This window comes from Lepidochelys olivacea (assembly GCF_965140295.1).
Source record: "Lepidochelys olivacea isolate rLepOli2 genome assembly, chromosome: 4".
Taxonomy (NCBI): domain Eukaryota; kingdom Metazoa; phylum Chordata; order Testudines; family Cheloniidae; genus Lepidochelys; species Lepidochelys olivacea.
Window position 1 is genome coordinate 71164605 of NC_140414.1, and position 24099 is coordinate 71188703.

Consider the following 24099-nt stretch of genomic DNA (forward strand, 5'->3'; position numbering starts at 1 on the left):
ATTCCCATTGATATCAACAAGCACAGGTTCAGGCACATGCTGCTTCTGCAACAATCCTGTGGCACAAAGAAAGTGGAAAGTTCATTCCCCAGCAGGGAATTCTTCCACCAGGGCAGAATTCCCAGATGATATATAGCTGACATAACTAGCTGGCCACCAGCATATTGAATGTGGCCAGAGCTCAGATTATAGTTGGCATAAGATTCTGGGAGACTGTTCCCTCTTAGCTTAAGTCAGAGCACCTAGAGCTCTGACATATGCCAGGTCCAAACAACCCAAATAATTGGTGAACTGTAACTGGCACCCCAATGCATCTCCTTACCCTTTCTCTCCTGTGCTGAGCAGATCTCTGAGCAGGAGAGTACCTAGACCCATAGCGCCTACTCTATAGTACTGAACAACATAATGAAAAATATTAAAAAACAATAAAAATATAAATGTACAAAGTCCTCTTAATGTTCAAACAGATGAAAGCAAATGAGATGGTGCATATAAAAAGAGCATGATCCTACAAGTCTTACTCCTTGAATGCCAGTGGATCATGTGAATAATGTCACTAATTCTTTAAATACAGCTCATTGTGAATAAGGGTCCAAAAAAGAGATGGAAAAAGTGACCGTGGAAAAGGGCTAGTAAATATAGGGATAACACTGGTCAAAACAAAATACTTTTTCCATAAAAACATAAATAAATAAAAAATACAAACTATCTTTTATGAGTAGTAAGATAGTAAAAAAACTGAAAGGTGTTTGTATTATTAAATAATAGGCAGTTGTATCAGTGAGAATTTAAAACAAATGTAATTGTTTTGATGTTTAATTCTAAAGATTTAACAGAGCCAGCAGTATTGGTATTTGATCCAATAAGGAAAGAGAAAAAAGTAAATAATAATACTCAAGACTTGGAAGACATTATCTCTTAATACTTAAGAGATAACATATGATAAAAATAAAAATGTGCCAACTTTGATGAATTAGTATTAGTCAAATGCGACTACCTCAGAAAATATAAACAATAAAAAGTATAGGAGCTAGGTAAGAGATAAGTTTGAGTGTCTCAATAAAAATAACATATGAGGAAAAGTGACAACTAGTTTGTTAAAATGACCTTCACATGGTCTGTTGGGAACTCATACTAAAGAGTGTGCACCAAGTGGAATTTTGGCAACTAATTTCATTGCTGGTTGACTGACCGTTATTTACCCAGTGAAATTTTAAAGAATTTATTTTAAAACTAGCTAGTCAGAAGCCAATTTACCTAACAATACTGTATTTTTATCTAGTTAGACTGAAATTCTAATCTGAATACAGAACAAACACAGAATACAAAATTCTGTTGGGAACAAAGGATAACCATATCTATGAATATTGCCGTCAGCTACAAATATCTAAAACAGCCTCCTCTTATAATACATACAATACGATAAAACAAGAGCCTGATCACTTCATCCTGCGGGAGAGGTCCACGGACAAGGAGTACTCCATAAGGTCCTCCTAAGAGCTTTTTCCAAGCCATGCAGAGGAGTAAGGGCAGGTTTCTCCCTTGCAGTTCTAACAGGGGGGCTCTACTCCCACAATCCATGTATCGTAAGATATCTAAAGAAGGCCATCTCTGTGGAAGCCCTGTACTTCTTCAGTGGTGGTTATCTCACCTGCTTCCCCCTTTAGGCTTCCTTCACAGAGGATGTGCTTGGAACCTTTAGTGAAACAGAATTCTACATTGTGGAAAGGAGCATTATCTCTGGGATATTAACTTCTCATGGATTCACTGATGGACCTTGGGGAAAGAAAATGGGGAGAGGGCAAGAAGGAACATGCCTTTGCAAATGCAGGTAGAGTAAGTGTAAGTGTATCTCTCAAGCAGCTGATACTTCCCTGTGTAAGAAAATGTTGGAACCCATACACAGTTCTTTCCCTCACAGTACAGGACACAGCAGGATGATTACACCTCAGATGTGTATTTGATATGCTGCTGTCTTTACTAGTGAAAGCTAAATCGCAGAACATCTATAAAGTTGTTGAGAAAAGAGAAATTGTTTTTTCCTTCCAAATTAGACCACCAAATTCACATTTCCTAAAAGGAACACAACATTTCTGCTCCCATCCAGGTACTTCAGAAATAGCTGGGATGCCTTTAGTTTACTTAAAACCTAGATGCTAAACTAAGAACATTTGAAGAACAACCAATTTAGTTATGTCAGCAAAACAAACTTTTGTAGTGGATTAGTTATCTGACTAGTTGTAGTATAAATATAATACTATTTAAAGAGTGGCCAGACGTGCTGTAATGAAAGAAAAGTTCTATTGCTAGTAGAGAGTGGGTAAAGATATGAGAGGGGTGGAGAGCAGTAGAAGGAAACAGTATGTTTGCTATATTTTATGTCCTCAGAGTTTAAACAAAACACCAATGGATACCTGATCAAAGTAGTTATTCAATACCCAGGTTAAATCTTCAGAATTGGGTGTAAAGAGGTCCTGACCTATTTCTGACTCCATTTTTCCATTTATGTATTATGACACAAAAGTGGAGTTTATAGTGGGTGATTTAGGAATATGGACTGAAATCCTGACCCCATTGAAGTCAATGGCAAAACTCCCAGAATGCTGTGTGAAAAGCTGTATGTAGGGGAAGGCTGTCATTTCTACATCTGGAGTGTTTTCATGTGTGTTTGCCATGATGTACAAATTCTCTTCATGCTTGCAGCTGTACTGCTTAGGCCGATGCAGGATCACTCTCTCACACATGTAATGGTGTAACGTTGACGGAACCTGCTTGTCGGCGGGTGGGATCTAACCTGGAGCTTAGTGCATGAGCCTCTACCGAATGAGCTAAAAAACAACTGGCTCTTAACTAAGGCTGTAGAACAGACTCATTTAACTCTCTCTAAGTGGTAGCATGTATTTTTCAATCAGTACAAATTGTATCGTTGGTAGTTTATTATTCCAACAACAGTGATCTACCTGTGTTTGTAATGTAATTCTGTGCCATGGCTAAATCATACTGCAAGCTTTATGGGACAGGAATTTTCCTATTTGCCTATAAAGTGCTATGTACACTCATAGTGCTCTATGAATAGGCTTGGCAGAGTTTGATTATTTTAATATAATTTTGAGGGATAGCATCAATGTTTATTTTTAATCATTTATTCAATTTTTATCTATATACATTTTTACAGTTGTTCAAAATTATCGGTGTTAAGCTTCCCCCCCTCCAGTTTCTACTGATTTAAGTTTTCACACTTGTGGGAAATTATGGGGGGCAGAGAATAGGGCTAGAGAATAATTATTTAATGACAGTAGATGTTGAGATTCAAAAGTTAAAGCCTTATAACTGTTAACACAAATGATCAACATCATTGTCAAAAAGAAAATACCCTTAAATCAAAGTCCAATAGGTTCTCAAGCAGGATTTTTCTTACTTTGCCTATCTGTAAATTTTAATTATTATTGAGGTAAATATTATTTTTTGGTTTGTGTTTGTACACTGATATCAAAATGTATTGACATTTACTGATAAAAATGAAATCCTTCCAAACCCATCTAAGAATAACATTAATATGGAGATTTTCTTGAAACAAAAGATGTAAAACCTCACAGTTCTAAGTTTTTATATTGGGTAACTTAAAATGGCCAGACCAACACTATTACTTTAGCTGAAAGTTTGTATGTCAAGTTTCATCTGGAGGTGTTTGTTTTTGTATGTAGCAAAATTGCAATTCTAAAGAAAGTTATTTATAATTAAAATGCTACCAAAATTTTTGTGATATTCATGATCACATTAAGATATACCATATACACTATCAGATTCTTAATAAAGCCTCCTATTCACAGTAAGTCCCTTATTTTGAAAAACAGTTTCCCTTTTTAAAGAAAAAAGTCAGCAGTTACTCTTCTTATTATGATCTGTTTGTACCATGATTCATTTTCATGGACAAGATCTTGATGTTATTATATGCAGTATGACACTAACTATATTTTAATATGTGATCTTGTCTCAATATTCTTATATTGCTATATTCATTCTCTGAAATAGTCATTGGATACATCTTGGTTTCTCTGTGTGTGACTTTTACTATTGAATCCTACATTACAGTAGGAGTTTTATCATTGACTTAAATGGGAGGACAAGTAGACATTACAGTCACTATTGATCATCATAAAAGGTATAACAAATTCAGTTACTGGTGAACAAGTGACTGTGGATAAACTGGTGAACACTGGCACTAAAAGACCAATAATTAAAGTAAAACTATAATATGTGCCAGATATTAAAGTACTTCACTTAAAAGATATTTTTGGTTGCTTCATTTTATGGACAAGTATTGTATAAAAACCTAAATCTTGTATAGCTCTACGTTTGTCAGCAGAGATGTGCTAAACCCATAGTTCACCAAGGTAAGTAGACAGATACTCCGTCTCAAATTGCATATTCTTTACAAACTTGATTATCCAAATGTTGCTGAGGTCATATTATAACAATGCACAATGTGACAGGTTTAGTAGGTCCTCCGAGCCCCTAGGGGGCGATGGAGAGCTATGGTCCCACTGGCAGGCCTCAGTCACATCTTTCGGGCGCTGGGGAATTAGCGGGGAAGGTGTGCCGGCCGGAGTCTGCAGCGCGCCCCTCAGGCAGGGGAGCGCCGGCACGAGTCTGCAGCGCGCCCCTCAGGCCGGGGAGCGCCGGTATGGGTTTGTAGCACACAGTTCTGCTACCCAAGGCAGGCTGGCCGGGGTAGGAGAACGCAGGTCCACCCAACTCCACTGCATTCCAGCCCAGGGCCTGGTCAGTGGCGGGAGGCGAAGGTCCCGCCGCTGGGCCATGTGCTCCCGCTGACCAAACACACCCACCCCACGGTGCAGTTCTGCCCCTGGGCTACTTCCTGCCCGGTCTCTCAAGCGGGTCTCTCCGGTCCCTCCAGCTCGTCCGGGTATTCCGCTGCTGGCAGCTCCAGCTCCCCCTCTGTGTCGGACTCACGCTGGCCTGGATTACAGCCGGGCCCCTCCAGGTCCTCCGGGTAGTCAGCGGCTGGCAGTCCTGGTTGCCACAGGCCTTCCTCCTGGTCGCCACAGGCCTTCCTCCTGGTCAGGTTCCTCCTTGCCCAGGGCCTCCCCTGGGTCAGCAGCAGGATCACGAGGGAGCAGCCAGCAGCCTGTGTCTGCCTCCCTCCCTGGTGCTCTCCTCACTGGGCAAAGGGCCCCTCCCTTTGTACTTCCTGTCCCACCCCTCCCCTTCCGGGGATTGGCGTAAGCTTGGCTGGCCCCGCCCACTCAGGCTGAGAGGGTGGCTCTTTACCCTCTGGTTTGGAGGGGAGCCACCCTGGCTCCCTACATACCCACCCCTCAAATCCAGCTCCTGATCTTCAAAGCTGGCATCCTCCCCCTCTCTGAGGCGGGATAGGAAATCCGCATTGGCGTTGTCTCGTCCCGCACGATGGTGGATCGTGAAGGCATAGGGCTGCAGAGCAAGATACCACCGCATCAGCCTGGCATAGTTGTCCTTCATCTTATTAAGCCACTTCAGGGGTGCGTGGTCCATAACCAGTATAAAGGGGGCTCCGAGGATGTAGTAGCGGAGAGCATCAACTGCCCACTTAACTGCTAGGGCCTCTTTCTCCACGATGGAGTAGTTCCGTTCTCTGGGGAACAGCTTCCGACTGAGGTAAACAATCGGGTGTTCCTCCCCATCCACCTCCTGTGAGAGGACCGCCCCAAGCCCTACACCTGAGGCATCAGTCTGAACAATAAAGTCACGATGAAAGTCAGGGCTGAAGAGTATTGGATCGCTACACAGCTGTTCTTTGATAGTTCGAAAGGCCGTCTCGCACTCGTTGGACCAATGCACCCAGCGGGGACTGTCCTTGGTCAAGAGCTCTGTTAGCGGGGCCGTAATGCTTGCGAAGTAGGGTACAAACTGCCGGTAATAACCAGCTAAGCCCAAGAATTGACGCACCTGCCTCTTCGTGGTCAGCACCGGACATTCCTGCAGTGCTTGGACTTTCCCGATGAGGGGGCGGACCTGTCCCTGGCCCAAGGTGTACCCCAGGTAAGTGGTTTCCTCCCACCCGATTTGGCACTTTTTTGGATTGGCCGTAAGCCCAGCTGCCCGGAGGACTGCCGCTACTTGGTTAAGATGTTCCTCCCAGTTATTGCCATAGATGACCACATTGTCCAGGCAGGCCGCAGCGTACTTTGTGTGTGGTTGAACACCTAATCCACCAAACGCTGGAAGGTTGCCAGGGCCCCATGTAGGCCGAAAGGCATCCGGGTGAAATGGTATATCCCTGTAGGGGTGGCAAACGCGATCTTCTCCTTGGACCTGGGATCCAAGAGGATCTGCCAGTACCCTTTGGTGAGATCTAAAGTGGTGATATAACAGGCCTCCCTGAGCCGGTCGAGGAGCTCATTGACATGGGGCATCAGATAGGCGTCAAATTTTGAGATGGCGTTTACCCTCCGGAAGTCAATGCAAAACTGCCGGCTCCCATCTGGCTTTGGTACGAGGATGACGGGGCTCCGCCACTTGCTCTGGGAGCGCTCAATAACACCCAGATCCAACATTGCCTGGACTTCCTCCTCTACGGCCTCCCGCATTCGCCTAGGCAATGGCCGGGTTGTCTCTCAGACCACCACCCCGGGTTCCATCTGGATCACATGGTAGGTTAGCGTAGTCCGCCCAGGTTTCATGGTGAACGTCTTGGGGAATGCCCTTACTAAGCAGAGTGCCTGTTCTTGCTGCTCGACTGCGAGTGTCTCTGCTAGCTGGGGCTCACCATTATCCGATTCCTCGGGCGGTTGGGGCCCCAGTTCCGGTTCAGGGGGATATGGGGCAACTAGGAGCCCTTCCCGGTCCTGCCAGGGTTTTAAGAGGTTTACATGATAAATCTGTTTTTCCTTACAGCGACCAGGTTGCCGAATCTCATAGGTGACTGGTCCTACCTGGTGGAGGACCTCATACGGACCCTGCCAGCGGGCAAAAAGCTTTGATTCCTCCGAGGGGAGCAGGAGGAGTACTCGGTCCCCTGGCCCAAATGATCGAGCCTGGGCGCCCCGACTGTAGTGCTGCTCCTGGGCTCTTTGGGCTGTGTTTAAGTTATCCCTCGCGAGCTCGCCCACCTACGCCAGCTGCCCCTGCAGTTGTAAGACGTATTGCAAGAGACCCTTGCGGACGGGTTGTGTTCCCAATTGTTGTGTTCCCCTTGCGGATGTGTTGCAGATGGGTTGTGTTCCCAAGTCTCCCTCAAGAGGTCCACCTTTGCGAAGATCTTCACGAGCTCCGCAGTGATAGTGCGGGCGGTGATACTTCTTAAGAGGGCGGCCTCGGGGAAGTGGGTGGCGTAGTCCATCAGGACAAGGATGTATTGATGGCCCGCCTTACTTTTTGGAAAAGGCCCGACCAGGTCCATTGCTACCCGCTCAAATGGTACACCTATAACTGGTAACGGGACCAGGGAGGCCTTCCGTACCCCTGCCGGGGCTACATGTTGGCAGTCCAGGCACGACGCACAGTAATCCTTCACCTCACACTGGATGCTGGGCCAGAAGAACCTAGCCAGGAGCCTGGCCACAGTTTATTCCTGCCCTTAATGGCCGGCAGCCGGGATGTCATGTGCAAGCTTCAGGACAGCCCGACGATGAATGCGGGGGACCACGAGTTGGGTCTGGACCTCTTGGGTCTGGGGGTCTCGGTCAAGGTGGTAGAGCCGCTCGTGGTTGAGTTCAAACCTGGGCCATTGGGTGGTGCGCCGCGCCTCCACGACCTCACCATCCACCCGGGCCAGCTGCTCATAGGCAAACCGGAGCATAGGGTCCTCCCTTTGATCCCGGTTAAAGTCCACCAGGTCAGGAGGGGGACCAGCCTTTTCCAGGCCATCCTGCCCGGGGGTGAGACCTGGGTCAGCTCCAGGGTCGGAGCTCAAGTCAGGTCCTGTCTTCTCAGGCGGGGCTCCCTCGAACACCTCTTTGGTGGGTAGGGATTGGAGCACCTCGATGAAGTCTGGTCAGTCACGGCCCAGGATCACTGGATAGGTGAGGGATGATGCCACCACCACATTCATTAACTGAGTTGCTCCGTTCATGATGGGGACCCAAACCGTGGGGTACAATTTTACGTCTCCATGGATGCACTGAATCCGTACTTCCCCAATGGTCTGCTTGGTGTCCGAGAAGAGCGCCTGGTGAGGGTCTGCCCACAGCCCAAATCAACTAGACCCACCACGGGGACCCCGGCGACCTCCATGGGAGCTGTCAGTTTGACCACAGAGGGCAGACGGGCCCGTCGCTCCCCTGCGCACACAAGGCCAAAGTTGCAGTCCATTGCAGGACAGCCCCGTTGCAGATGACCATACTCGCCACATCGGAAACAAGGTCCTACCTCTGGGTGCGTTGGCCGCATGGTGGCACCAGTGGGGTTGCAGAGTGGGCTGGGGCCCAGTGGTTGGGTTAAGCATCCAGGGCCAGAGAGTGGTGTGGACTTGGGGCGTTGGGAAAACTCGGTCCTGCCGCCATCTGGTCGTCAGGTACGCTGGGGTGCGTTGGTTTGGGAGGTGGGCCCCCTCCGTACAAGTTTCTGTGCATTGGGTCCAGGGTTTGGGGGGCGGGCGGGCGGCCGGTCCTATCGGGGCCTCTGCCTCGAGAAAGTCCTCCATAAGCGCGACGGCCGTGCTCAGACTTTGTGGCCGGTGCCGCAACACCCAACCCCTCCCCTGGGGTGGGAGAATGTGCACTGTTCAGTCACCTCAGCTGCGGTTCAACGCTCGGATTGGAGCCATCGGGTACCTGCTTCCTTCAGTTCCTGGGCCAAGGCCCGGGGTCTGGCGCCCGGTGGGTAGACCTTTTCCTGAAACCGTCGCTGAAAAGTCTCCAGGGTAATGTCGAAGGCATCCAAGATAGCTGTTTTCACTCGAGCATAAATGCGGGCCTCATCATCTGGGAGCCCACGGTAAGCCTTCTGGGACAGCCCCATCAGATATGGGGCGAGGAGCGTCGCCCATTGGTCAGGCGCCCAACCAGCCAATGAGGCAACCCGCTCGAAGGTCACTAGATAGGCCTCCGGGTCATCCTCAGGCCCCATCTTGGCCAGACGGATCGGTGGGGCAGGCAGGGGCGGGGTGGCTGCCCGCTCCGGTTGAGTACCCCATGGCCTGGCCACAGGGTTGCAAGCTGCTGGAAGCATTGGGTTTGTTGTTCATGGTGCTGGGCCCCCAGGGTTTGAAGCAACTGCTGCTGGTGGACGCCCAGCTGCTGTACGAGTTGGTGCTGCTGCTGTTGTTGGCTCTCAGCCAGGAACTTAAGAAGCCTTTCCATCTCCATCTTTCCAGTAGGGGAGCTTCAGAGGCCCCCTCGCACTAACCCCTTTCTGCAGGGATAGGGAGTCGAGTGCCCACATTCTCCACCACTTGTGACAGGGTTCAGTCGGTCCTCTGAGCCCCTAGGGGGCGATGGAGAGCTATGGTCCCACTCGCAGGCCTCAGTCATACCTTTCGGGTGCTGGAGAATTAGCGGGGAAGGTGTGCCGGCACGCGTCTGCAGCGCGCCCCTCAGGCAGGCGAGCGCCGGCACGCGTCTGCAGCGCGCCCCTCAGGCAGGCGAGCGCCGGCACGCGTCTGCAGCGCGCCCCTCAGGCAGGCGAGCGCCGGCACGCGTCTGCAGCGCGCCCCTCAGGCAGGCGAGCGCCGGCACGCGTCTGCAGCGCGCCCCTCAGGCAGGCGAGCGCCGGCACGCGTCTGCAGCGCGCCCCTCAGGCAGGCGAGCGCCGGCACGCGTCTGCAGCGCGCCCCTCAGGCAGGCGAGCGCCGGCACGCGTCTGCAGCGCGCCCCTCAGGCAGGCGAGCGCCGGCACGCGTCTGCAGCGCGCCCCTCAGGCAGGCGAGCGCCGGCACGCGTCTGCAGCGCGCCCCTCAGGCAGGCGAGCGCCGGCACGCGTCTGCAGCGCGCCCCTCAGGCAGGCGAGCGCCGGCACGCGTCTGCAGCGCGCCCCTCAGGCAGGCGAGCGCCGGCACGCGTCTGCAGCGCGCCCCTCAGGCAGGCGAGCGCCGGCACGCGCCTGCAGCGCGCCCCTCAGGCAGGCGAGCGCCGGCACGCGCCTGCAGCGCGCCCCTCAGGCAGGCGAGCGCCGGCACGCGCCTGCAGCGCGCCCCTCAGGCAGGCGAGCGCCGGCACGCGCCTGCAGCGCGCCCCTCAGGCAGGCGAGCGCCGGCACGCGCCTGCAGCGCGCCCCTCAGGCAGGCGAGCGCCGGCACGCGTCTGCAGCGCGCCCCTCAGGCAGGCGAGCGCCGGCACGCGTCTGCAGCGCGCCCCTCAGGCAGGCGAGCGCCGGTATGGGTTTGTAGCACACAGTTCTGCTACCCAAGGCAGGCTGGCCGGGGTAGGAGAACGCAGGCCCACCCAACTCCACTGCGTTCCAGCCCAGGGCCTGGTCAGTGGCGGGAGGCGAAGGTCCCGCCGCTGGGCCATGTGCTCCCGCTGACCAAACACACCCACCCCACGGTGCAGTTCTGCCCCTGGGCTACTTCCTACCCGATCTCTCAAGCGGGTCTCTCCAGTCCCTCCAGCTCGTCCGGGTATTCCGCTGCTGGCAGCTCCAGCTCCCCCTCTGTGTCGGACTCACGCTGGCCCAGGCTACAGCCGGGCCCCTCCAGGTCCTCCGGGAAGTCAGCAGCTGGCAGTCCTGGTTGCCACAGACCTTCCTCCTGGTCGCCACAGGCCTTCCTCCTGGTCAGGTTCCTCCTTGCCCAGGGCCTCCCCTGGGTCAGCTGCAGGATCGCGAGGGAGCAGCCAGCAGCCTGTGTCTGCCTCCCTCCCTGGTGCTCTCCTCACTGGGCAAAGGGCCCCGCCCTTTGTACTTCCTGTCCCACCCCTCCCCTTCTGGGGATTGGCATAAACTTGGCCTGGCCCCGCCCACTCAGGCTGAGAGGGTGGCTCTTTACCCTCTGGTTCGGAGGGGAGCCACCCTGGCTCCCTACAACAATGATTACAAACCAATAGATAAGTAAAGATCTGAAAGGTTTCAGAGTAACAGCCGTGTTAGTCTGTATTTGCAAAAAGAAAAGCAGTACATCCTATGAAGTGAGCTGTAGCTCACGAAAGCTTATGCTCAAATAAATTGGTTAGTCTCTAAGGTGCCACAAGTACTCCTTTTCTTTTTTAAAGACCTGAAAATAATTCATTTTCATTTGGTTTAGGCTGTAAAGAAACATTCAAAATTTAATATATCCAAGCTCAGCATGACACAAAATAAGGCAAAGATACATCAATAAAAACAAGGATATTAACTCTTTCACTTCCTCTTTTTTCTATATTACTCACAAACATCTGGTTACAACATTTGTGAGCAATATCCCATCAGAGGCAATTATCACCTGCTCAGATAACACTGCTAATTTTTATGGCTAACATTTTATAATGAGGACATTAAATCATTTTAGAGCGTTTCATTACTTACATTGATGTCTTCCAAATCTAAGTTATTTAGAATGACATTGTTCCTTTTCCAGATGATAGGAGGTCTCAGGGCTCCCTGAATGGCACAACTTAGGACAGCACTTTGTCCTACTGTTGCTGTAGTGACACTTATTTTCTGATCATCTGGCAGACTCAGCTGAACAATCTCTGTAAAAGATATATTGTTTGTAAGGTTAATTAGCATGCAGTTTCATAAGGTTAATTGGCATGCAGTTTCCGCACCTTTGTAATTTAAGGATTCTAATTTGAATCAAAGGAAAAAGAACTTTCAAAGGACTGTTGGAAGTTTAAACTCTTCCAAATAAAAGGTCAGCATGACATTTCAATTAAATTGACTGACAAGTATCGCCTAGTCAGAAAATAAGCATTTAACATGAAATAAATTTCAGAGATACAGTTATAATAAATATGGCAGACTAGATCCAAAGGTAGACACACACAAAGTTATTTAACTACCAAGCCAGCATCTGCAATTGAACCAAAACAGATCAGTTTATTCACCAATATATCATTACAATAGCCACTGAGACATGTTCATTTCCTGCTAAGTCAGAACATAAATGCAGCTGAATGAATAATATATGCTCATGTATTTGGAAACACATGAGAGGGAAAATAAAATGTGTTTAAGATAAGGCTCTGAAACAGGAGATTTGTAAAATGTAGGTTTGTTTCTTTATATCTAGTCCTCCTTTATTTAGAACCAGTTTAACTCAAGAATATAAGGTTCTGGCAGGCAAGTGATGAAGCTGATTTAAACTGATTTATTGTTGAGAAGCAATTGTACAAATATTTTTATACATATTAAAGAAAAAACACAACATAGTATTTTGATTAGACTATTAAAAAAAAAAAAACCCTGCTTTGATGCTATTTGCAAACATCTGCTCTAATGGGACACGTTGCAGGCAATATGGACAAAATCCTAATTTAAACCAATTTAAAGAATACTGAAAGAACTCAGAACTGTGACAGAAAATGTGTCCCAGAAATACAAACATCCAAAAGAAGACTTTTCCTATCTAATCTAAAAGTCTCCAGGGAAGAGGTGAAAATGAACATTATAATCTAAAAAAAGAAAGGAAAGTTTCCAAAAAGCTGAGAAAAAGTGTACATTTTAGTACTAATAAAAACCTACAAATAATGTCCCACAGTATAATAAGGTGTTAATGTTGCATTGACCAAATACAGGGTTGATCAAAATCACTTGATTTTTTAAAAGAAATAAATAAAAATAACCAGATTTTTTTATTTAAATTGGATTTTTAATTTAAATTACATATATTTTTGTTTTAAAAATAAACCTATTCAAAATTAAATTTGAAATTATGACAACCTGTATTAAGGCTTAAACTTACTATATATTAATATCATGTAAATTAAATAAAAGGAAAATAAGATTAGGCAATGCATGTTTGCTGCTGAAGTTGTAAAGAAAGTCAAGCACTGACCCAATGGCTAAGCACCTGAAACTACAGTGTGTTGACATGCTAAACCAGCTTTGGACAATAGCCTCTTCTGCAGGTATAGAGAATATTTTCTTCATTTCAGTTTACTCAACTAGTTCAGTTCACTGACTAGTTCATTTAAAGTTAAGAAACTGATTGGGTGTTGAAAAAAGCAGGAAAACTTGTTCTCTTCTATTAATCCAAGAATAAAAACTTAGAAATGTCTAAATTTACAAGTTCTATTACCTTGAAGGACATGGTGAACAGAAAAAAATAATCAATTAAATTTACAAAAAAATACAACCACTATAAATAAACAACATATAAACCTGTTTTGTACATTTTTAATTGAATTCCAATTCCCATCCAAATAGAATTTGACACAAAGTATGAATAAAAATAAATAAATCACCTAGTAAATAAGAAATGCATTATTTACCATTTTTAACATAATATAAAATGTTAACTTTAAGAATCTGAATCAGTGTGCTAAGATATATAATTACTTAATTGAGAGTATACACACAACATATCCTCTTGTTTGCAAGAAGACAGACACATTTAGTGTAAAGGCTATGTTTAGTTGCAAATCAACGTGTTTTAATAGTTACCAATGAATGAGAATCAAACTTTCTTTAGGAATATAATTAAAAAGTACTAATGCAAAAGAAGATTAAAATCACTTATTTAAATCAAAGTTTCCTGCTTTCTGCTTTAAATCATGATTAAAATAGTTGATTTAATTTGCTTTGATTTGAATTAATCCAGCCTGACCAAGGAGCCCTAATAAAACATGACACTTCTCACTTAAATCTGGCTCAATCACCCCCTCATTAGAATATTTATTTGAACACCTGATGGATTTCTGTGTTCAGAAAATAAGAGGAAGGAATTTGTTGCAGTTCCTCAAGAGACAAATCTATTGTGCTTATGCTTTCCTTCTTTCTGTCAATGAAATCATGGTTTATTGATCAAGCTAGCACTGCTAATGAAGGTGGGAATGTTCTCTCTTTATATCTCTCAGAAGAACTTTATTATCCATGATCTACTGAGCACAATAGGATTTCAAATTATTTCCTTTAAAAAGAAACAGAACTAAATTAATTTCTATTGGATTACTGCAGTAAGTGAAATGTTTCCTTTGACTTCTTATGAAACTCATAACAGTAATAGTAAAGAGCACATTTTACATGCATGGAACTCCTTTGAATCCAAAAGAGATCAAAACACTTTACAGAGTACATACACAAATCACTGCATCCACCGAGCAACCTACTTCTGTGATGGAACATGGCAGCTATTATAAAGTATGGCAAATTTACATAACAGCTGAGGACAAGAATTAAAGTGCATGTTGTTTATTCTAAATGAAACAGTAGGGGGAATAGAAGGAGGTTAGAATTTAGTTAGGAATGATATGCTATGTTCTGATGACCTATTTGCAAAAGTATATCACCCAAAGAGCAAAAATAACAGAGTCCAATAAGATTGGAGGATCTCAGCAATTCAAATACAATAGTTTAGAGAAACTGAATAAGTTTGCAAAAATGAAGAAGAGCCTCTCTACAGTATACATAGCTCCCAAAGGAAGACAGAATTACAGAAATTTTGGCAATTAAAAGGTTTAAATATTGAAATAAATAAGCACACAGATATTGTTAAGGAACAGTGAGGCAGTATTTCTTTAACTGGTTAGCCTTAGAGTCACACAATCTACATTATCAAGCTGGCATAATTCATACAAAAATTTTTAAGGAGGTCGGTGTTAGAAATATTGTGTTCTTAGTGGCCTGAGCAGCGGAATTGAAACCAAGGATATCAGAGTTCTAATTCTGGCTCTGACAAAGATTCTTTTTATGGTCATTGGCATGTCAATCAAACTCTCAGTCTAGGTTTGTCTGTAAAATAGAAGTAAAAAATATTTAATTAGCTACCTCCCAAGTTTGGCGTAAGGATTAATTAATTTATATTTGTAAAGTACTTTTATGGGGAAGTTGTTATTTAAGTCCTAAGCATTTGCAGAAAACACATTGTGGAGTGAAGGTACTGATTCAAAGAAGATTAAAAGGGCTGCATAGTCTCTTGTCCCAAGCTTCCTATTTAGATTATGGTAAAAATTAAAGAGGCAACATATTTCTGAATTAGGGAAGTTGCTATAGTATTTCAGATCCATATATTCATCACATACAATCCCCTATGCATGGAATGTCCTCACTAATTCAGGTTTCAGAGTAGCAGCCCTGTTAGTCTGTATCCGCAAAAAGAAAAGGAGTACTTGTGGTACCTTAGAGACTAACAAATTTATTTGAGCATAAGCTTTCGTGAGCTATAGCTCACTTCATCGGATGCATGCAGTGGAAAATACAGTGGGGAGATTTATATACACAGAGAATATGGAACAATGGGTGTTTCCATACACACTGTAACAAGAGTGATCAAGTAAGGTGAGCTATTACCAGCAGGAGAGCAGGCCGAGGGGAGAAACTTTTGTAGTGATAATCAAGGTGGGCCACTTCCAGCAGTTGACAAGAACGTGTGAAGAACAGTAGTGGGGAAGGGGGGGGGATAAACATGGGGAAACAGACTCCAATGAGAGACTGCTGAACTGGAATTAATTTGCAAACTGGATATAATTAATTTAGGCTTGAATAAAGACTGGGAGTGGATGTGTCATTACACAAAGTGAAACTATTCCCCCATGTTTATACCCCCCCGTCCCCGTCCCTGCTACTGTTCCTCACACGTTCTTGTCATCTGCTGGAAATGGCCCACCTTGATTATCACTACAAAAGGTTCCTCCCCCGGCCTGCTCTCCTGCTGGTAATAGCTCACGAAAGCTTATGCTCCAATAAATTTGTTAGTCTCTAAGGTGCCACAAGTACTCCTTTTCTTCTCACTAATTCAGTTTGTGAGCCTCCAGGAAATCCACTTCTTTTATGATGCTTACAAGATGCAATTATATAATATTTAAAAAGCAAATGACCAACTAAATTGTCTCTACTTCTGGATTTTCCGGTGGTTTCTGTTTTAGATGGGTCAGGTTTTCAGAAGTGCTGATCATACAGACGTCCAGTTCAAATGTAAGACAGCAGAGCATATTCAACACCTAAGAAAAACTAAGCACAATGTCTGTGCTAAAACAACAACATTACATGTAACATTTCTTACTAAAACTAAAATTTTGCACTGTAACAGAATCACATACATAAAAAATATTTAATACAGTCATTGCACTTAAAATAGATTAATTCTGCCTCTGCATTTTTCATTGTCCTCTTTATACTTACTATGGAGAACACCGAGGGGGATATTGCAAAGAGAGTGGTATTTAGTAATCTAAGAAAAATTAAGTTTTAAAATGTGACTACTGTACTTGTACCCGAGGAAGAGAATAACATTTTCCCACGGGAATTATAAGAGAGCTGGTTATTATCCATTTCATGAAAAATCCAAAGTACTCCACTAACAATGTTTATATACTGTATCTTTTTATTCAGTCATTTTTAACACAAAGTGCCTAAAGTTTGAGATGCTCCCCCCCTTTTTAAAATTCTAAATAAATAAAAGTTTAGAACAACAACACTTAAGAATACTTGAACCAAACATGGATAAAACTGACTTATTCAGCTGTATTTCTGCTGTACTATAGTTTAGAGCTTGCCATCTAGCTAGGCAGTCTTGGCAATTTAAACAGGCCAGCCTGCTGTAAACAACACAGTTAATGCGTGACCCACTAAATGCTTCTTATGTTAGAAAAGCATGCTTTTTTAATAACTGCATCACATCACATACAGCCAGGAGGATTTTCTCTGCCAGCACCAGAGCCAATAGACCTAAATCTGTATAATGTAGTGAGGACTGACACAAAACTATGCTGTTTTTCAATCTATTTCCTTCTTAGTAGTGTGTTTATAAATCCACTAGCCTACCCTGTACACATACATAATTGGAGGAAGAAAGGAAGAGCTCCTGTTACACTCACTCACAGAAGTTAAAAATAAAAAAAAAAAAAGACAGCAACAGTCCTATCTTTCTCCAGACTGAATTTTAGACACACAAACACTGCCCACTTAGAATGGGTTTCTACCTTCAGTCAAGTGTTTATTTAATTAAAATCTCAGTGGGCTTTCACTTCCAAACAAAAGGGGAAGAACACTGAGTCCCATCATCCAAACTATAAAATATCAGGGAATTGGTATATCGTTGGTAGGGTCCAGGGGTGAAAGTAACTTAAAGGATTTACGGGTACTTTGGAGTCCTTAGGAGGGGACAGGGCCTCTACCGGAAGAGGTGTGGCCTCTTCTGGAAGAGGCTGTGCCTTTACATCCCTGGGCTCTTTAAATCAAGATCAAGATTTAAAGGGCCCAGGGCTGGGACTGTGGTAACAGCAGCTGGGAGCTCCGGGCCGTTTAAATCACCATCGGAGCCCCAGGGGCGCCCGGCTGCCACTGCTACCCCGGGGCCCCGGGCTCTGGTGGAGCTTTAAAGGGCCAGGGGCTCCGCTGCCGCTACCCCCGCTGCCACTACCAACAGCAGGGCTCGGGTGGCGATTTAAAGGGCTCCAGAGGGTAACAGCAGTGGGAGCCCTTGGCCCTTTAAATCGCCATCCAAGCCCCACTGCTGGAGCCCTGGGGTAGCAGAGGCAGCCAGGGGCTCCGGCAGTGATTTAAAGGGCCAGGGGCTCCCAGCCGCCACTACCGCAGCGGAGCCCCAGGCCCTTTAAATTGCTGCCGCGACCCCCGGGGCTCCAGCAGCAGGGCTTGGACTGCGATTTAAAGGGTCCAGGGCTCCGGTTGCCGCTACCTCCCTGGGTCCTTTAAATTGTCCCCGGAGCCTGCCGGAGCCCTGGGGTAGCAGCGGCGGGGCTCTGGTGGCTATTTCAAGGGTCCGGGGCGGTAACGGCGGTCGGAACCCCAGGCCCTTTAAATCATCCCCAGAGCCCTACCGCCACTACCCCAGGGCTCCAGCAGGCTCCGGGGACCATTTAAAGGACACAGGGAGGCAGTGGCAACCGGAGCTCCGGACTCTTTAAATCGTCCCCAGAGGGGTATTTAAAGGGTCCGGGTTGGTAGCTGTGGCAGCAGCCCCGGGCCCTTTAAATTGCTCCTGAGCCCCGCTGCCACTTCCCCAGGGCTCCAGCAGCAGGGCTCTGGAGGCAATTTAAAGGGCCCGGGGCTCCAGCTGCTGCTAGGAGCCTCAGGCCCTTTACATTGCCGCCTGGGAAAGCCTATCCATGCCAGTACGGCGCACAGGCTCTTGCTGGTACACTGTACCAGGCGTCGGCTTACTTTCACCTCTGGTAGGGTCCTACAAAATTCACAGTCCATTTTGGTCATTTTCATGGGTTTTAAAATTGGCCAATTTCATGTTTACAGATGTTTACATCTGAAATTTCATGGTGTTGTAACTGTGGGGGTCCCAACCCAAAAAGTACCTGGAGGTGCATCTGATTCCCTCCCCAGCCCAGCTAGGATTTACAGCTAGGATTTAGTCCCCAGCTGGGGCACTCCCAGCAGCATGGGGGAGATCAGATTTCATGGAGAAGGGCTTATTTCACCATCCGTGAAACATTTTTCACGCCTGTGAATTTGGTAGGGCCCTAATCAAAGGATACTCTGAAGGCCTAGGGCAACATTCTGGGGATGTGAGGACACAGGCGATCCCTCCTTTACTTCCCCGCCCTCCTCCTGCCATGTGGGCTGCAGAGAGAAGCGAGCCAGAGATTCCAACAAGTAGGCGCACAGCAGCCAAAGCAGGGACCTTTTGAACTAGAGAATCTGAATCCCCAAAGTGCTGCAATGGTACTTCTGCTAGAAGACAGTATTTCTGAAATGAAGATCAGTTGACTGCATCCATACTTAGTGGGAGAGACAATTGTTTATGATGCATTGTCTGACATTTTAAAACATTTGTTTCCCAAATATACTGAATCTTTTTTATCCACATCCATATTCATCCGTCCATTTGATCTAGTGCATAAGGCAAGCAGTACTGAACAGGAAGTAGCAGAAGCTTACTCTTTTGTTCTGCTCCTGGTGTAGTCATTTACACCAATGCAAAATGAGTGCATATAAAATGCTACCATTCTGACTTGGTAGCATTTTACACCCACTTTGCACTGGTGTCACAAGGAGCAGAGCAATGGAATATCAAGCTAAGAGTAACTTTTCATACATTGTCCAACTCTGTGTCTCAGCCCTGAGCTGGAGGGACCACGACTCCAGGTGAAAGCAGAGTTTATGTCCTTTCAAAATCCATGGCCTCATGCTGAGGCCAACAAAGATGCAAGTAATAGATAATTAAGAGCGTGTTCTTCTGTGGTCACCTGGGCCCTACAAATTTGGACTGAGAACAGCAACTCATTTCACCTAGATTATTGAAGAGCCATCAGCTCATAATGACTTAAAGCAACTACTAACCTGGACTCAATTAGAACCAGTGTCCTAGAAATGAAAATTTGTTTATCCTATAACAAATTATCTTAGCCATTGTTCATTTAAAAACAAACAAACAAACCCAAGATACACTTCTGCAGGTCCTGCTTTGAACCTATTCCAATCCAGCCAAAACCAAAAGCTTTTGACCTATTATAAGAAAGGTTGTTTTGGTCAGATACTGAGCCTGATTTTCACTTGAGTGTTGTCTACAGTTTCTCATTTTGGAGAAGGGAGTTGGGGGTTCTGAGAGTTGGAACATTGAAAGTTTGTATTTTTGGCTGCTGGATTAATCTAATCCAAAATAATCTAAAAGTGGCATACTTAAAAGAAACAGCATAGTTAGGAACATGTGTGGAATTTAAAGAGGTCAGGAAAAAGGTGTTGAGGAGAAGTTCATGCTGTTTCCACCAGCAGGAATCCTTGGAGAGATGTTCATGGGAACAAGGACATCATGGCTTCTCTCTTAATCTGTTCTCTCCTACCCCCAGCCAGGCTGACTCACTCAAACAAGTCAAAAAGCCTAAAGAGTATTTAGCTAGAAGCAACAGAAGTGAATACACAGGATTTAGGGTGGAGCAAACACTGAACGGGCTGCTCTGTTCCTGATCATTATTTGAATGCTTTCCTGCCACATTATGCTTTCTTCTGAAATGCACATCATTTTCCCCACAGGACAACTTCCTGGTTTCCTTCTGCAGAAATCATATAACAATGTCATTCTCGCTTTTCCATCTTCTGTACAATTACTTCAGTCATTCAGAAATTTCCATGGAGTCAAAGAAACACTCAGTTTACAACAAATTCTTAACCTCCCTTTCACATCTCAAGCATACAACTGCTGAAATGTGAAAATCTTAATGTTATAGGGCTTTCATCCTCTAATGCAATTAAGGGGAGAAAAGTTTGGATAATTTGAAGAAGTTTAGTATATTACCTTCCACACACTGGAGGCCTTTACTGAATCTTGAGAACCTTTCAGGGCTCATCCCAGGCTAATCATTTCACTGCCAAGTGAAAGACCTTCAGTTATTTTATCTATCAGTCTTTAAATCACTGGAGTGACCCCCAAAGGCTTCACTTTTCTCCATTCTTTTTACTTTAGGTTCATATAAAACAGGCATTAATCTTTAGATTATGACAAAACAGCAATCTATGAACATGCTGAGATCCTTAACTAGCTCTTTTTTACCCACCAAGGCAACATTTAGTGATTAGCATTAGCACAATTAAAAAGATAGTAAATTTTGTCTAATGTGTTTCAAATAGTAGGCATCAAAGAAGTATTTCAATTGCTTTAGGAAGCAAAGCTTTGTTATTTCATCATTAAATCACAAAAATCAGTATTTCAGTTTTCTTTGGAGTATAAATATTAATCTTCTATTTAGACAAAAAGAAAAATTACATCAATTTGTTCTTTTCCAAAAGGCATGCTCCATAAGTCAGAGCTTAATATATTGCCCAGAAGAGACATGTAAATGTGATTTATACATTGTTTTACTGGACTCATCATGTGACATACAGTTATGAATGTCATCAGCTAGAATATCTTTTTAAAAAAGAAAAGAAAGAAGTGAATCAAGTAGAAGATCTGTGGTCATGTATTACAGTTTCTAAGGTCAAACATATCCATTTGGAATATTTCAATCCCCTGTTCCCTCCACATTATTAGAGATATATATGGGGTGGACTTCCTGAAACGATCTGTTTAGCCACTGGCAGATTCAAAACAGATAATTACTTCTTGGAGACAAACACATACTTTGCTCATTTATAGTAGTGTAGCAGTTATTTTTTCATCCAATGATCTCAAGATGTTTCACAAACAGTTATTGGTGGTGGTAGTGGCCTGTGGTATGCTGGAGGTCAGACCAGATGATCAGCTTTAAACACCATGACTCTATTAATCCTAATGTACACCCGGGGAAACAGAGGCATAGGGGGATTAATTGACTTGTCCAAGGTTACATAGGAAGCCAGAGTTGGACTAGTCTTCAAGACTCCCAGCCCTGTGCCTTAACCTCTATACCATGCAACAATGCCAAGTGTTATTGCAGAGTAGCAACTTTAATAAAATAAAATAAAATACAAAAGTCCCACTTGTTTTAAGATTTTTGTTTTTATTTACATGTCTTTGCCGAACTAGAAATATTACAAATGGAAATGTTCAGCAGAGCGGAATTGTTGCCATAGAACCTTTCGAGCCATGTTGCCTCCAACGGTGGAAAACATCAACCTTATGTTTATCTTCTTATTTTCTTTAGCTACTCAGGAAGCTTGCCTTTCATACTAGCTCACAGTGAGAATGGTTATGTTTCTTCATGCCCTCGGTCTCCAACAAACTTTGTTAATGTCTTTATCTTTAATGCAATATAGATTCTAGTTTAATCTTGAAAGTTTCACTCAAAGTTGGGGCCTGATTCATCTACCCTTACTAATATTCAGTAGTACTATAGTCTGGCTCCATTTCAGCAAATAATTTTACATCTTGAAATTCATATCTATTCAGCAAAACACGTAACTTTCAGAGTGTGTGGGACTTAAGCATGTGCTTAAGTGCTTTGTTTAATTGGAGTAGACTGCTGAATTATGGCCCTATGAATATTCATTGATTCCAAGGAACTATTAAAAGTGAATAAGGATGGAAGTCTGGATTCCTTGATTTTTAATGGCTGTCAGTGACAGCAGGGACAATGATTACATAATACAGCGAGGTACCCCTAATGGAAGATACACTTCTAATATTAGGCTGTTAGATAACTGATATACTACTTACACATAAAATACAGTTCTAGTTCTGTGTTTCTCCAGGGGGCCATGAGAAAACAAACAAAGTGAGAAAAGTCTATTTACAAATTATAATGCAAAAGGCAGAAATTAGGAGAAAAGCTATAAAATAACAGCTTTCATATTTTCAGTTTCTCCGTGAATATCAGAAACCTACCTTCACTTGTAAAGTTCTGGCCTAATGGATATTAGGAAGTTTCTGATTTTCACTGAGTTTAGATTGCTTTGGAGAATAATCTCTATATACACAGAAGTGGTACTGATTTGCCTGATTCACTATTACTTAATGTCGGATATCCTTGAAACAATAGTTGTTTGCTATTGTCTCTTTGTTGAACTGAACTGTGCCAGGCACAACCCACTTTCTGCACGCATTAGAGAAATTTAAAACTGCCAAAAGGGAAGGAGGACAGATTTTCAAATATTGCTCTCCACCTGACAAAGAGGCTTCAAGAAATATTATGACTATTAGTTTTACTTAACTACTCTAAATACTTGTACATACAGATAAACAAAAACAGTGAGTTGTGTTTCACATAACAGAAATGTTGTCAGATTTTTAAATTTTGAGAAAAAGTATAATTTTTCACCAGCAGAAAAGACAACTTTTACCACTTTAACCAAGATGGCATACACAATTAAAGAGATATACTAGCTCTACCACTTGATTGAGGTGATATAAATAAGCCATGTGCAAGATATATTTTTCTACTGCTCTGCTAACCAGTGGTACTGATAACCTTGTACATTACGCATTCATTAAATGGCAAATAATGAGCTGGAAATGAAGGTAAAATTATAGTACTGATAGAGGAATTCCCTAAAAATGACTTCAGTAACACTCAGTCTTTTATATAAGATACATTAATATTCATGTTGGTACTATGATTATAATTATAAATACATATGTATAATATTTTTACAACATAAGATGAGTCATGCCAGGTCAGAACTGGTCAATATACTTCCATGTGTAAAGAAATAAATGCGATAAGAAAACAAATAGGGAGAAGTCTATTTGCAAGTCCTTTATGTATCTATTTATTTATTTTGCAAAACACCATATGTATGTTACATATGCAATGCAAAAGTAATCATGAAATTATGTATTTGTACAGGCAGGCCTGTCGACAGCAATGCCAGGTCCCAGGGCCAGGGCTGTCCCTGGGGGGACGGAGGGAACCCGGGCTGGAAGTGATGAATCCCTCACTCCTAGGCACGCGTGACCACTCCAGTCCATGCGCTTTGGGGGGCCCCGCAGGCCGGCACGATTGTCCAGCACGGTCATGTGTGCCTTCGAGGTATAAAACAATGCCCGCCCGGGAGATTCAAAAGGGCCTGGGGGCCCCTGGCCGACACCACTGCTGCAACTACCAGGAGGCCACGGGCCCTTTTAAATCACTCAGGCCCCTGGGCAATTGCCCCCTTTCCCTCCCCCGTCAGCGGGCCTGTGTACCAGTAATATTGTGCAAGTTGAACAAATCTTACTTTTTTCTGATATTCTACAAAAAATGTAAATATATTTTATACACTAAATTTTCATAAAGAAACCTACATTTTTCCAGTGAAATATTCATTTTTGCTATAATAATCTCTTGCTACTTACCAAAAAGAATCATAATTTTACCCAAATAGTAGTATTTAACCAGTTATACCACTAAAAAATTTACTAAGCAGAAATAGCTAACTTTTGTGCTGAATTAATTTCACAAAAGACTCAAGAATATACCCATTTTTCATATGCATATTTGTAATTCAAGAAGTTAAAAAGACAGGTACATAGGAATCGCCATAGCCAAACAAACAGATGGTCTGGTATACTGTTTCCAACAATGATCACGGTCAGAGTTCTCATTGGAAGATATAAAACAATGTCTACGCTACACATACACCTCACAACATTGTCTAACAATTGAGGGCTATTTCTTCCTTACACTAACTGATCATCAACATATGACCAAAGCATTAGAA

At 44.2% G+C, this 24099-nt stretch overlaps 1 protein-coding gene across 3 annotated transcripts in view; it reads right to left on the minus strand.

The window, feature by feature from the left end:
• The window catches only part of FSTL5 (follistatin like 5), a 588878-nt gene that overhangs the window by 167965 nt on the left and 396814 nt on the right, over positions 1–24099 (minus strand). For all 3 annotated transcript variants that reach the window (XM_084625380.1, XM_084625381.1, XM_084625382.1), the window contains exon 7: positions 11440–11606. In XM_084625380.1, the coding sequence (XP_084481506.1) occupies positions 11440–11606 (167 nt within the window). The remainder of the gene's footprint in view (positions 1–11439; positions 11607–24099) is intronic.